At 42.3% G+C, this 15,052-nt stretch overlaps 1 protein-coding gene across 10 annotated transcripts in view; it reads left to right on the top strand.

Annotated features, from left to right (window-relative positions):
- The window catches only part of TBL1XR1 (TBL1X/Y related 1), a 137,212-nt gene that overhangs the window by 85,683 nt on the left and 36,477 nt on the right, over positions 1 to 15,052 (top strand). For 6 of the 10 annotated variants that reach the window (XM_075861644.1, XM_075861640.1, XM_075861635.1 and 3 more), the window contains 4 exons: positions 2,265 to 2,325; positions 6,222 to 6,327; positions 8,818 to 8,963; positions 11,508 to 11,748. In XM_075861644.1, coding sequence (XP_075717759.1) covers positions 6,270 to 6,327; positions 8,818 to 8,963; positions 11,508 to 11,748 — 445 coding nt within the window. In that variant the 5' untranslated portion in view covers positions 2,265 to 2,325; positions 6,222 to 6,269. Of the gene's footprint in view, positions 1 to 2,264; positions 2,326 to 3,842; positions 4,075 to 6,221; positions 6,328 to 8,817; positions 8,964 to 11,507; positions 11,749 to 15,052 lie in introns of those variants that run through there. The other 4 variants (XM_075861642.1, XM_075861641.1, XM_075861639.1 and 1 more) reach the window with 2 other exon arrangements.

Below are 15,052 nucleotides of genomic sequence, written 5' to 3'. Positions count from 1 at the left end.
GCTGGGGACTCCAGCAATGCTGGTCAGTGACTTCAGGGGTTTCCTATCGATTGGAGCGAGTAGAGCATCAGCTGATGGACTGCCTGGGATCTCCAGCACTGCTGCCAACGTCACTGTCCAAACATATCCATACAGTGATGTTGGCAGCAGTACTGGAGTCCCCGAGCAGAGCATCAGCTGATGCTCTGCCTGGGGACTCAAGTACTGCTGCTGACGTCACAGTCCATATATGGTCAGTGACTTCAGTGGTTTCCTATCGCTATATGGCCAGAGTCTGCAACGGGGATTCCCGCTCCAGGAGTAGCCACTGACGTCACTGCCATATGTGGACAGTAGCGTCAAGGGCTTCCCGGAGCGCAGCGCTTAAAGTGGCGCTGTGCCTGTGGAGTCCTCTGAGAGCGGAGGAGCTCCCTCTGCTCCTCTACTCTAAACTAATTCTGAAGCAGGGAGCTGACTGTTCCCTCCTTCAGAATTGGCTTCAACTCTTATCTGCGGGACATACCCTGGGACTGTCCCGCCCCGGAATTTGGGACTGTCTCGCCCCGACCCACCCCGCTGGTATGCTTGTGCTCCCTCTACACGTTGGTGCCTCACAAAGATTTTTCAGGGTGTGTTGCCCTTATGGGTGCCTTTTTCTGAAGGTGTAGGGGGTGGTTTTGACTTCTAAGGCATTACCCCTTGTATAGAGTTATTGCTAAGGGCAGCTTCTATTATGAAATCTATATTTTCTTCGTATTTTTTTGACATGATGTTTTATCACAGTTTTTGTGTCTGAAGAAAACATATTAATCAGTTGGTTCTTTTAGTAAATGTTTAAAGAGGCTCTGTCACCAGATTTTGCAACCCCTATCTGCTATTGCAGCAGATAGGCGCTGCAATGTAGATTACAGTAACGTTTTTATTTTAAAAAAACGAGCATTTTTGGCCAAGTTATGACCATTTTCGTATTTATGCAAATGAGGCTTGCAAAAGTACAACTGGGCGTGTTGAAAAGTAAAAGTACAACTGGGCGTGTATTATGTGCGTACATCGGGGCGTGTTTACTACTATTACTAGCTGGGCGTTGTGTATAGAAGTGTCATCCACTTCTCTTCACAACGCCCAGCTTCTGGCAGTGCAGCACTGTGACGTCACTCACAGGTCCTGCATCGTGTCGGCACCAGGGGCTACAGTTGATTCTGCAGCAGCATCAGCATTTGCAGGTAAGTAGCTACATCGACTTACCTGCAAACGCCGATGCTGCTGCAGAATCATCTGTAGCCTCTGGTGCCGACACGATGCAGGACCTGTGAGTGACGTCACAGTGCTGCACTGCCAGAAGCTGGGCGTTGTGAAGAGAAGTGGATGACACTTCTATACACAACGCCCAGCTAGTAATAGTAGTAAACACGCCCCGATGTACGCACATAATACACGCCCAGTTGTACTTTTACTTTTCAACACGCCCAGTTGTACTTTTGCAAGCCTCATTTGCATAAATACGAAAATGGTCATAACTTGGCCAAAAATGCTCGTTTTTTAAAAATAAAAACGTTACTGTAATCTACATTGCAGCGCCTATCTGCTGCAATAGCAGATAGGGGTTGCAAAATCTGGTGACAGAGCCTCTTTAACTCTTATTTAGAGGTCATTTCTCATTCCTTGATGATACTTTCTCCGCTGTATTCCTCCGATTGTACAATGAGTTACAGTATAATTGGAGTAGTATGCAAATTCAAGGCATAATTTGAGGCCTGCGTTATTGTCATAGCAACCGCTTCTGTACTTGGAGATGACCTTTGGACACCTTTTCTATTTCTATCCATGTCAAGCATATTATTCATATCTAGTCCCACGAAATTGATAATGTTTAAACTTAAAGGGGTTTTCCCACAATGGGATGTCTTTTCCAAACCCTGTGTACCTTCTTAAATCCTTTAGACTTATCAATAAATCATATTAACCACTTACATACTCCTTCTGTCCCTGGTTTCTTCATTAACTTTGTACCAATAAGAGGGGAATATCCGTTAAAGACCTGCTGTGGATTTTTGCATCTGCAGCGTGTAAATTCTGTTGCGGATTTTCCTCTTTGTCGTAATTTTTGCTGCAAAGGCTTAGATCCATGCCAAAATCAGCTGTGGAAATTAGTGCAAACTAATGGTAAATCCTCTGCAAATTTGCTACATCTGAGCTCCCCCTTATTCTTAACTGTTTTATACCATTTTAAGTTTTCCAATATAAAAACCTTTTTTTTTCTTTTTTTTTTTTTTTTTGTTTTACAGGTAGCGCTCATTTTTCACAAGCCATTCTTATCGAGGATTGTGAAAATATCAGTTTTCTCTGGTGAGTTGATGGATCTTAGTTCAGTTAAAAAGTTGCGCCATTAAAAGGAATTTTTATTTTTTATGCTACCATAATTTTGATTGCTGTTTTTGGCCAGTCTGACCCCTGTTGGAATGAGTGGAATCACTAAAAGGAGCATTTTGAAAGGCCAGCATTGGGAATTATTTGTATATGTGCCTTTGTGGACTAATCCAGGTTGACACAGAAGACACAGCTGTGAAGGGAGGGACTGTTCTATACAGGTTGACTGACCGCATCCCGATCGGTTTCCATCGCCTCAGGGTTTCCGGATAATTGGTTGTAATTTCTTATTGACAGTTACAGTAGGACAAGAGCTGCTCTAGAGCACAAACTGCTGCTCTTAGAGGTAAAATATGCAGTCTAAGGTGTAGTTCACATCACGTTTCTGATATTAATTTAGCGTGTACGCCAGGAAAACTCGACGTACAGGCCTAAGGTGTCCATGGGGTATCATAAGCCCGACCGGAGGCCAAAAGTGTCCTTTTGGCCTCAGTGAGTCCAGTATATCACGTAAAAAAAGGTATGCAGTGTCTTTTTTTTTTACAACGGTACCCTATGGGCGATTTATCCCACTGGGATATTTGTCAACTGTTCTGTCTGAGTTAATAGTCGGGAGATCTTCCCAAGGTATACCTCTGAAGATAACACGGCGCTACAATGAAAAGGCTGCCCTACTCCTATACCGACCACCCTGTCCCTGGAACAGCAGATCACCGCAGCTCCAGTCCGCCTGTGTGCTGCATAGCTCACCCACCCCAGCAGCAGCGCCGTAATCTGGGAGCAGCAGAGTCAGCTAGACATTCTACGCTACCCTCTGAAAAGCTGTCACGCTGGCCCGGGCATGATGAAAGGCGAACCGGTGTCCCAGGGTTTGCGGGCTTAGAGCTAGGATATGCTTCGCTGTTTGCAGACTCTGCTGAGTGGGGGCAGGTACGATCAGATGCAGCATCTAAAGTGCAGGTCTGAACAAAGGTTCAGCAAAATTTTTATTCTACTTTGTAGTGTGGCTGTACAGGGCAGGAGCCCGGTCATCCTGATGCACCGCACCAGGGAGGCAGCGCACATCAGGACAGACCATGCTAAGCACCGGCATATTCTGCTTAGAGCACTGCACACATTGTTCCTATTGCAACGTATCCCATTGCAGCCTTCTGTCAGGGGTATATGTCGGGAGTCCTCCTAATGTATACCTCAGACATAGGCTACTAACGTGATGTAGGTAGGGTCTTCGAGTACAGGAGCCTTCATGAGCATGTGTAAGTTTTTTTTAGAAAGATGTGCTCTTTACGTTTTTTTTTTTCTTTTTGATAACCTTCGATGTTTTCATTGTACTGAAAGTCCCCCTCCCCTCGTCTGCATAGTGTACAATTATTTATGTCCACAAGGAAACGTTCCCATGTGATTGAACTTTAAAGTTTAACTGGTTTAGAAACAACAGAGACCATGTAAATGTATGCTTCTCCTGATTTTACATTTTTGTGTTCTGTAGCCATGAGGGGACACTCATGCAACTATGTTCAGTGTTATGGAAGTGGGGAAAGAAAATATTCGCATACATTTGTAGCAAGAATCGGAAATACGGTGTACAAAATTGGTGAAAGACACCATACAGATGTAATGTGAGGGGGCGGCTTTTCTGGATATTGAGCGCCCAAAGATCCTGAGGTTATGTCTGCTTATCAACGCCGGTACCTGTGGTGGAAGCTAGAGTGTCTGCCTCATAGAAAGGTAGACTTCTATATGGAGAGAGCTCAATCTCCTGGGACCGTTTCTCTTTTAAAGATCAAATCCAGTCAAAATTGATAGCAATTTCTAGAGTACCATCTGTGTTAAGTTTAATAGTGGGGAAATAATTAAAGAACGTATTTCTTTTTTTTCTTTTGTTCCACTTTTTCCTGAAGTGCCGCGCTCCGTGCAATGAGCACAGGGATAAGGGAAAGAAAGTGGCAACTGCAAAGAGCGCTTGTCATTTTTAAGGCTACTTAAGCTTTGGCCTTTTTTGTTTGACTGGAGTTTTTCTTTTTCTTAAAGAGCTTTTTTATTTGAAATCATTGTCGTTTTATAATGAATTGCATTCATTTAAATGTCTAACTTTTTATTTTTTTATTTTTTTTAAATAATACATTTCCATTGTTTTGCCAATAATTCTGACCATAGATTAAAGCTATCCTATCCCAGTATGCATGTTTTTTCAGTATGGACATGGGATTAATTGGTTGTCGGGCATCTCTGGCACTGTTTACCTCCCAGGGTCACATAGGATTGGACCGGTTTAAATGTTGGGGGGGGGGGGGGACTATATGGAAGGCAACATACACTATTGATTGTCAGTGGCCGCTTACAACCTCTCATGCCCGTTTCGGTCTAAGATGTGTTTGCCTGTCTCTGAACAGTTGTGCACTTGTTTAGTGAGCGTTTGGACCAATTGCATTGGTCATTAGCAAGTGTGGTGCCAAATATTAGGAGAGTTGAAACCGTTCCTTTCCCAGTCAATGAAGGAATTGTCCTTCTCCTCTGAAGCTTCACATTGTAAATTATCAGAATAAAATTGGCTTATGATGTTATTTTAGAAGTCTAAAATGACTTGTACAGACAGCAGCAAATAAGCATTTTGATGAGATGCTCTTGAAAGATTTCTTCCATACTCTTATAGATGCGTGTTCCTTTTCGCAGGAATATCTGTCTTTTTTTCTGAGGTTTAAAGTGTTTGATCATCTTTTAATAGGAAAACTAGAAGTCTGACATTAAATAAATTTTTTGGGGAAAGTAGGATTATTTCCATTATTGCAGGGGGAAATCCCTACTATTTGCGCCCAAAATAGCAAAATGTTTCTGGGTAAATGCAAAGGTTATGCTGAAATGCAGATAATTTATTGGGATGTCTAAATTGAAGTGGCCATCAGTTCATGGGGTAGAAGAATAAAATTGGTGGTACAATCTGTTAGGCTCTGTTCACATTGTAGCCTCCATTTTGTGTATATATTTCATAGTACCACAACCTTTTACACTATTCCCACCATCATAAAGCAACTGGGACCAGAAGCCCTAAGGCCCTCTTCACATCGCGTTTGTCCCCTACATTTATCGTGCACGTCGGTAAAAATTATGACGTACGCGCCAAACGTATCCATAGGGCTCCATTAGCCTGATGGAGACAGTGTCCTTTTGGGCTCCGTTAGGCTGGTATACGTCCGTATACGTTTCTTTGATGTATGGAAGAGCGTAGTAGACTACACTAATCCATCCTGAGGGATCCCGCAAGAAAAGTATACTGTGCAGTATACGTTTTTTTTAAACATGGGAGCCTATGGGTGATTGATGCCACTGTATGGCATTTGTCCCAGGTATACGTAAAACGTATACTTCCGTAACCTCCAAACATCACAATCTGTATACGCTGTGATGTATGGAGCTATACAATGCCGGAGTCCTCGGGCAGAGCGTTGGAAACGTTCTGCCCACAGACTTTTGCACTGGGGAAGCTCTTGGCATCTTTGTCCATATATGGACATTGATGTCAGAGGCTTCTCCAGAGGCGCAGTCCCTGGCCAGAGCGCTTCCAGCAATCTGGCTGGAGACTGCGGCATTGTGGCTTATCACTGTCCATATATGGGGTTCGGGCGACTTTTCCCACTTTATGCTTATACAGTCAGATACGTTGCACCGGAGGTATGCGTCGGGTGTCCTACTGACGTACTCCTCTAACGGTAGGCCAAAACGCAATGCGAAGAGTCCCTAACACAAGTGTTAATAGAGCCTTATTTGTTATAGCATTTGTCTCCATCTCTACTCTGTGCGAACATGGAAAGTATGTGCTTTAAATTTGAAACTGATCTATTACTAAAAATAATCTTTTGCCTTTATTCCACCCTTAGGAAATAACTGCAGTTTGCTGTGACCTCATGGTTTAAGTGGGCATAAAGATGAGTATAAGCAGTGATGAGGTCAATTTCCTGGTATACCGATACTTGCAAGAATCGGGTAAGTAACTTTACACTATAAGAAGAATTCCACGTTGGACGGAAAAGTGGCAGTTTTTACCTGTGGAATTGTGCAGGTAAAATCCGATGTGGATTACAGTAGACTCAAAGGTGATGTGATTTTACAAATCTCAACACATGCTGCAGAATATTTCCTCACGAAAACTGACCTGCTCTGCAGACTTTTATATCCTTGGCATGTCAATTTCTGTTGCAGAAAGTGCACGGTTTTTCCGCATTGAATTTTAATGGGGACAAAAAAAAAATCTGCAACAAAATCCACAACTAATGTAATGTAATGTGGATTACTTGAGGATCTGCAGCAAAATCCACTGTCCTAACCAGTGTTTTTTTGTTTGTTCTTTTTCTCAGATTGCACAGGAAAAGCGGCAAATCCGCACCAAATTCTGGACGATTTGGTGAAGTTTTGTCTTGGGGATTCTTGGTCGGATTGGTTGCGGCCAATCTGACTAGTGTGAACCCAGCCTAATAGCTCCTTCACACTTTCACATGGGAATACAGATTAAAAAACGTACATATTATACGGAAATGTGACTATAACCATTTAAACATGTTTCCCAATTAAAAGAAAAACATAATTAGGCTCTGTGCACCTCCTATTTCGGCCCTACATTTAGCATGTACGTCGGGAAATTTCCTATTTTTGAGGATGGAGAAGCGTAGAAGAGATCCCACAAAAAAGTATACTGCACGATATACATTTGTTTTAACATGGAAGCCATGAAATATGCCATGACGTATACATTTAACATAAACTATTGAACTCCATCATAACGGATACCACTGTTGAGACATCCGTCACGGACTATGTTTAAGAGTTTTCCTGGCGTTTACTTAAGACTATAACATGCTGTGCACATTGCCTTAATACATATCGGATATACAGAAGTGTGAATGAGCCATAAGAATTAGTTAGAGCGGTTTTCCCACGGTTAACATTACTCGCCTATCTGCAGCGTAGGTGATAAATGTATGATCTTTGGGACTCCCACCAATCTCTGGAAACAGCCGAGCGCTGTCTCAGTCGGCCCCATAGATATTGGTGTTCTAGAGAAAGGAGGGGATCTCAGTGGTGGGGCCCCCAGCGATGATAGATTTATCACCTATTCTGCAGATAGGTGTTAATTGTGGGATAACCTGTTTAATGTCACCATTCACATTGCAAAGGGTGAAACCTGCAGCAATAATCCACAATAAAATCCACATGTTAATGTTTTGGTATTCACATGTATTGTACAGGACTTTGTTGTGTAATGTGTATGTTTTACACCTTCTGATGGCTGATCTAATGGACGCCTCCTTCTGAAAGGCATACAATTGCGTTTTGTTTGTTGTACTTTACTACAGTGGCTAGATGTGGTAGGTTGGCAAATAGGAATTTCTCAAGAAAATATTCACTGTTGTGAAGCAGGCTGAACTTTGATTAATTCTAGAATTTAAGGGTGTTTTCTCCTCATGATCATTTATCACCTATCCACAGGATAAGTGATAAATGTCTGATCGGTGGGGGTGTGGCCACTGGTACCCCCACTGATTCAGAAGCGTGGTCCCAGAGTGCCCTGTATGAATTGTGCGGGATTTCGCATTTTCTGTCACCGCTCCATTCTTTCAATTGGGCTGTTCCAAAGAAAGTGAATGGAGCAGTGGTAGAGCATTTTCAGTACCGCTCCATTCACATAGGGCACTCCGGGGTCCCCCATTCTCTGGATTGGTGTGGGTCCCACCGATCAGACATTTATCACCTATCCTTTGGATAGGTGATAAATGAACATAATGAAAAAAAACAAAAACTTTTAAGGTTTTTTTTTTTTTTTTGGGTAGAGTAAAACCATTGTTCAAGTAACTTAAGAATGTTAAAGTGTTTTTTATAGAAACCCATGTGTTTATAATTTTAATCTTAATAGCAAACGTAGCCGTTTTTGACCCCACTTGAGTTTTTTTTTTTTCCTTTGTTCCACATAAGAAAGTTGTACAGATACGTTAATATAAATGTCTGTACATATAGAAGAGTGTGACACATACTCTCTTACACAATAGTATCATAGGTTCTGTTCACACTTGCACTGGGTTCTTGCCAGTCAGGGTTCCTGTGTTTCTGATGGCAAGAATAGCATCTGCAGCGCTTCTCTTACTGTCAACGAAAATCTAGCGGACTCCATTTTAAGTCTATGGGATCAGTCCGGATTGGTTCACATCCATCTAAAAACTGATCCGTCATAGCTGTAATGACTCTGTTAAGAACAGAAGCGATGAGGCTTGTGTGCACAGAGCCGGAACTGTACGACGCAAAGTGTGGACAATTTTGTAAGACTTTTTTTCTTACGTATTTCTCATTACCAGCTGCTGCTGATGTACTTTGCTTCAGAAGCCAAGGGATTATTCATGTCTTTTATAGTGTTTTTTTTTTTGTTTGTTTTTTTATAACATTTTTTTTCAACTGCGTCTTTCTTTGTTTTGTTTTTTTAAATAGGATTTTCCCATTCTGCATTTACATTTGGTATCGAAAGCCATATCAGCCAATCCAATATCAATGGTGCCCTGGTGCCGCCTGCTGCTTTAATCTCGATTATTCAGAAAGGATTGCAGTATGTGGAAGCAGAAGTTAGCATTAATGAGGTAAGCTTTTTTTTCTACCAAAATTCCAGATGGAATATCAGTTGATAATGGCTTCATGTCCTTTCTCTATGCAGTATTTAAACATACTCTGACGGTACTTAAATATTGGTGCTGAACATTATACTACTTCTTTGAGACTTAAACATTGATTTCCCTTAGGGTAGGCCTTCAAAGTTTGTTTGGTGGCCTCTGCCAATCAGCGCTTGACTTGGACGAGCCGCTGTACCTTTATAAACAATGAAGTGGCTGCAGTGTTTCTGCACAGATTGGCGGAGGTCAGACCCCACGATAAACATGAACTCCTTGCCAACATTTGACGTAGGGTTACATCATAGCCAGCAAGGGAATGTGTAGAGTGGGCTCATGGGCTGAGCTAGGTGCATACTCAGCGAGTGTTTGCTGTATGTTACAGCCGACACTTCACTGTAATAGCCGGGATAGGAGATCTCTCGAATCCTGGTCGTTTGACCACTTAGATGCCGCGGTCAATAGTGACCGCGGCATTTAAGCCCATGAGGGGGCAGCCCCTTCAACACTCATCGCCCCACCCACCACGCAACGCAATCACGGGGTGCCAATGGTTGTCATGGCACCCTAGGGGCCTAATGAAGACTGTTCTTTTGCTTCTATTAAACCTTGGAATAGGCAGGGCTTCATTTGAGCCGGTAAAAAAAAAAACATGTACTGCAATGCATAAGTATTGCCGCATATTGTGCAAGCGATCCAACAATAGGATGACTAATAAAAAAAAAAAGTAAAAGAAAATGGTTTATTATTTTATTTTTTTTTTAATGTAATCATTCAGAACCCCCCCCCCTCCTTTCCCATTTTTGCCCAAAAGTAATTAAAAAAACAAACGAAAAAACATAATTGGTGTTGCCGTGTCTGGAAAAGTTAACTATTACAATATTAAATTATTTAACCTGCACAGTGAACGCAATAAAAAACAAACCACAGAATTGCTGTGTTATTGGCCATCTAATCTTTCACTAAAAGGTGATCAAAAAGTATTTGTGTACCCCAAAATGGTACCAGTAAATACTAACCGCTCGCCCCACATAAACAAGCCCTCACAATGCTTAATCGACAGAAAAATAAAGTTATGGCTGACGATATGGTGACTCAAACTGGTATATAAATTTTGTCGCCGTAATCAAATTGACCCGTAGAATAAAGTTAGGCTTCGTTCACATCGGTGTCGGGGTTCCATCAGACCTTTCCATCACCTTTCTACGCTATTGATTCCACCCAAAAAATGGAAACCTTACGGGACGGAGACAAAAGGGGAACTATTCGCAGCGGAGGCGTTACCATTGGAATCGATGACAATGCAAATGGAAAGCTATGGTTTCCGTTTGGTTTCCGTTCATGGGTTCCCCTGATGGAGAGGTCTGACGGAACCCATGAACGGTACCCTGACGCAGATGTGAAGGAAGCCTACATCTCGTTTTTCCTGCGCAGCGAACGCCATAAAAAAAATCACTGTTTTTTCCCATTTTACCTTACAAATATTTTTTTCCCCGCTTCACAGCGTTATTTAATGTACTGGGAACAACTACAACTCGTCCAGTTAAAAACAAGCCGTCATATGGTTATATTGACGGAAAAATAAAAAAAGTTATGACTTTTGGAAGGCGGTGAGGAAAAAGCAATAATCAAAAACAAAAAAAAATGGCTGTGGCACCAAGGGGTTAATGGCCTATACAGTTAACTAGGAATGTAACATGTACAGCCAAATGTAATAGAACTGGGAACAATGTATCAATGAATCTGTTTTCAAAAGTGTTTAACCCTTTGGCTTCCAATGTTGCACACCATACAAATAACGCTTCTCAAAATGAACCCAATATGTAGGTTAGAATGCTGAAATTGGTCTCATTTATAAAAGGGCAGCCAGAGTTATCTGAACTTAGAGCGATCAGGTGACCTGGAAGTCATCGATCGCTTCCTGGAAACTGATTCGGGAAATCGCATGGAAATGGGATTTCCTGGCTTTGTCTAATTAGATACAAAGGTCCAGGGGAGAATTTAGTAAACCTGGGACATGAGAGGAACATAACTTTACAGCCTGCTTTTTTTGGGGGGCTTATTACTGCAAGCTAGTGTTAAGATATAACCATAGAGTAAAGCTAGGTTCACGTCACGGGGCTTTCGTCATGACTTAGGCCCCATGCACACGGCTTTGCCCATAATCACGGCTCGCAATTGCAGGCACGGCCTGCTGCTGACAGCCGCCCGCATTTTCGGGCCGCTCTCCCATACAAAGTATGGGATCCCGGCCCAAAAAATAAAACATGCTCCATAATTCCCGGCACAGACACCCATCCATAGTGATATGGAAAGGTGTCGGCGGCCAATGGAACTGAATGGGTCCGTAAAACCGCGGACTGTGTTAGTCGTGTGCATGGGGGTCTTAAAGGGAACCTGTTGTCACCAGCATTTCCCCTATCGAACTCTCTTCACCCCTATTCATTGTCATAGACTATCGGTCTAGTTAGTAGTAGTTTTGAAGATAATTTGTTCCTTTCTTGTTTATCTCTTCAGGACGGCACGCTCTTTGATGGAAGGCCAATTGAATCTCTCTCCCTGATTGATGCGGTTATGCCTGATGTTGTACAAACGAGGCAGCAAGCATATAGGGACAAACTTGCACAACAACAAGCTGCGGCAGCGGCTGCCGCCGCCGCAGCTGCAGCCGCTGCAACAGCGAACAACCAACAACCATCTACAAAGAATGGTGAAAATGCAGCAAATGGGGAGGAGAATGGAGGACATGCACTGGCAAGTAGGTGTATTCACAAAATCGCTCATGCAACTGGCCTGAATCTTGATGCTCTGTACATGGTAGCTGCACAATGTCTTAACTATGCTCCTTATTAGTCTTGAGAGGCGATGTAAACCTTTGAAAGGCAAATTTATTATAAATTTTTTAATAAAAAGGTTTATCAGTGTGTTTGTTGCAACTTTATATATATATTTTTTTAAATTCATTTTACTTTTTGATACATCTGCTCTGTATTCTCTATATGAACCTAGATGCGATGCTTAACAGGTGGATCGCAGGACCCGCTGTCACTGAACCTGTCAGGTCTGCGGGAATGACTGATTTCGTGAATAGCGCATGATACCCACCATTTCCATTGTTTTAGTATTACATGTGACCCTTTAAGGCCTTCATAAATTTATTTATTCTGTTTTTAGGTTCCGTTCCATGTTTTAGTTTAAAAAAAATTAATAAAATGACTGCTTTTTTTTTTTCTTTCTTTAAACCAAAATGACGGCCTTAGGCCGGGTTCCCACATTGCGTAAATACTACGAGACTCATCTGGATGGACAGTTGTTGTTTTAATGAGTTTACTGTGTAGTTTCCAATTTCAAGTATTGGTACGCCCAATAATAAAAACAAGGTGTGGTGTGAGAGAAAAAGCTTGAGACTTTACATGTGGGATGCAGAGTGTGGAGAAGACACTGAGTGGTCGGGACAATTGGATTATTGGGCGTCCCAATACTTAACGTTGGAGACTTCACCTCTTCTGGGAAAGGTACTTATGTTCTCGTATAAAGATGTATTTATTCCATTAATATCTTTTTCATTGTTTTTCCATATCGTTGATTTAAATCTTTTCTCCAGCTGTTTGAGACTATTACTCCCAGCATTGAGACTATTACTCCCAGCATTGAGACTATTACTCCCAGCATGACCTAACAGCCTGTGCCTGTCCAAGCATGCTGGGGTTTGCATTGTGGAGATCCACAGGTGCCTAGAAGTCTCTATATTTATATGTAAAACGTACCATTATGTAGGATAAAGCTTAAAGGGGGACATTGGTAAGCAAAGCGTGAAACACCGCCAACTTGTTGCTTTTAAGGACATTTTATCATTGCCAAGTGGGTTTTGTTAGGCCGGGTTCACAGTTCTTTGCAGGAAGAAATTCTTCCTCAAAATTTGCGTTTTAAAGTTTTGAGGCAGATTTTCCTCTGCCTGCACGCCGATTTGCGCTGCGTTTTTCGCCCGCGGCCATTGAGCGCCGCGGGCATAAAACCCCGCGAAATACGCTTTCTCTGCCTCACATTGATGTCAATGGGAAGTCAGAGGCGTAAATGCTTGAAGATAGGGCATGTCCCTTCTCTTTCCCGTGAGCCGGTTTTTCCGCTAGCGGGGAAAAAACCGCGTCAGCCTCCCATTGAAATCAATGGGAGGCATTTTCGGCCGTTTTTTGGCGCGTTATGCGGTGCGGTTTCCGCGTCAAAAAAACTCATCAAACTCCGTGTGAACTCCCCCTTAGAAGCTGATAGCTCATCTATTTTGAACTATTTGATGTTGTATTGTTTGTCTGGTAGAACTTCTTTTTTTTTTTTTTTTTTTTTACTTATGCATTGAGAATTTCTATGTAAATGCTTTCTAGCTTGCACTTCAGAGGATATGTTTATTAATGTAAATGAAAGATGCCAGAACAATATGCTTCGCTTTGCAAAGCTGCTGTACCTTCGAGACTGGTAGTACAGTGCCACCCAGTGGTCATGTAATGAAGACCATGATCTGTACGGCAGTGTAGTAGTATAGACTCTAAGACTGTAAAAGTTAGGCCCAAGAAAGTATTGAAGATTGAAAAGAAAAATGAATTGCTTTGCAGGTTTTATTTGCAGAAGTCCCACCATTTCCATTGTTTTAGTATTACACGTGACACTTTAAGGCCTTCATAAATTAATTTCTTCTGTCTTTAGGTTCCATTCCAGGTTTTAGTTTAAAAAAAAAAAAAAAAAAAAAAAGCCGTATTTTTTTTATTTTTAAGGCCCCATGCACACGACCGTGCCCGCGATTGCGGGCACGGCCGGCCGCTGACTGACAGACGCATTTTCGGCCCGCAAAATGCGAAAGAACGGACATGTTCCATAATTCCCGGAACATTTCCACGGCACTGACACCCTTCCGTAGTGCTACGGAAAGGTATCAATGTTCAATGAAAGTGAATGGCTCCGTTTTTGCGGACCGCAATTGCGGTCCGCAAAAACTGAGGTTTTTTGCTGTCGTGTGCATGGGGCCTAAACCAAAACTAGGAATAGAAAATGAACAGAAGAAATATATAAATGACGGCCTTAGGCCGGGTTCACACGTTGCAGGAAAATCTGTAGTATTTACGCAACTGATTTCATTGCAGATAATCCGCAGAGTGTTACAGTAGCAGCAAAGAGGATGAGATTTGAACAAATCTCATGCACACGCTGCATAAAAAAACCTGCCGATAGTGACCTGTGGTGCAGTTTTTTTTTTAATCCGCAGCATGTCAACTGTATTTGCTTAATCGCTGCTTTTCCGTTGCGTGTATTTCGCATTGATTTCAATGTGGCGGTAAAACCTACAACAAATAGCAGATTTTTCCGGTGGAAAAGCTGCAATTCTGCTGCAAATTCGCAACTCAGAAAAATAAATAAATCTCATACTTACCCAGATCGCTCTGATACTGCCTCCAGCCCGGCCTCCAAGATTATAGGCTGCAGCGGCCACATGGGATGAAACGTCGCCCCAGGAGGCCGGGCTACAGTACGGCCGGACGCGTCGCCATGGTTGCGGTCGAGATAAGTATGAACGGTTTAATTATTTTTTTTTTCCCCAGCACTGTTTTTCGCAGCTGAAATTACGCCCGAAAAAAACTACCACAGCACTGTGCATTTTTTTTTTTTTTGTTTTTTTTATGGAATGTGCTTCGGGTTCTACGTCTGATACTCTGCGTAGTTTTACACAGCGTATCCGACCCGTGTGAACCCGGCCTTAGTATCTCCCCTTCTGAATCGAATTCTCATTTGGGTTGTGTGGACGGGGCCTTTTATATTTTTGAATCTTTCACGAAGTAGCAAATCACAAAACTTGTGCAGTGTTAAAGGAAATGGGACGCAGGATTTCTATATTTTTTTCTGTAGTTAATGGAACAATGAAGTGATGAATTCTCCTCTATAATCCTCTGAATTGATGTGGGTTGATCTGGCTTTTCAGTGGAGGGCCGTGCTGGGTACACACCCAAAACAGACGAGCTTAAAGTTGCCTTCAATCGTACTTACTGGGGGAAATTTACTAAACACCGTACGCCAGT

This window comes from Rhinoderma darwinii, chromosome 4, assembly GCF_050947455.1.
Source record: "Rhinoderma darwinii isolate aRhiDar2 chromosome 4, aRhiDar2.hap1, whole genome shotgun sequence".
NCBI classification, from domain to species: domain Eukaryota; kingdom Metazoa; phylum Chordata; class Amphibia; order Anura; family Rhinodermatidae; genus Rhinoderma; species Rhinoderma darwinii.
Note: the sequence above shows the minus strand (reverse complement) of the source record. Positions and strands in the feature narration are given on the sequence as shown.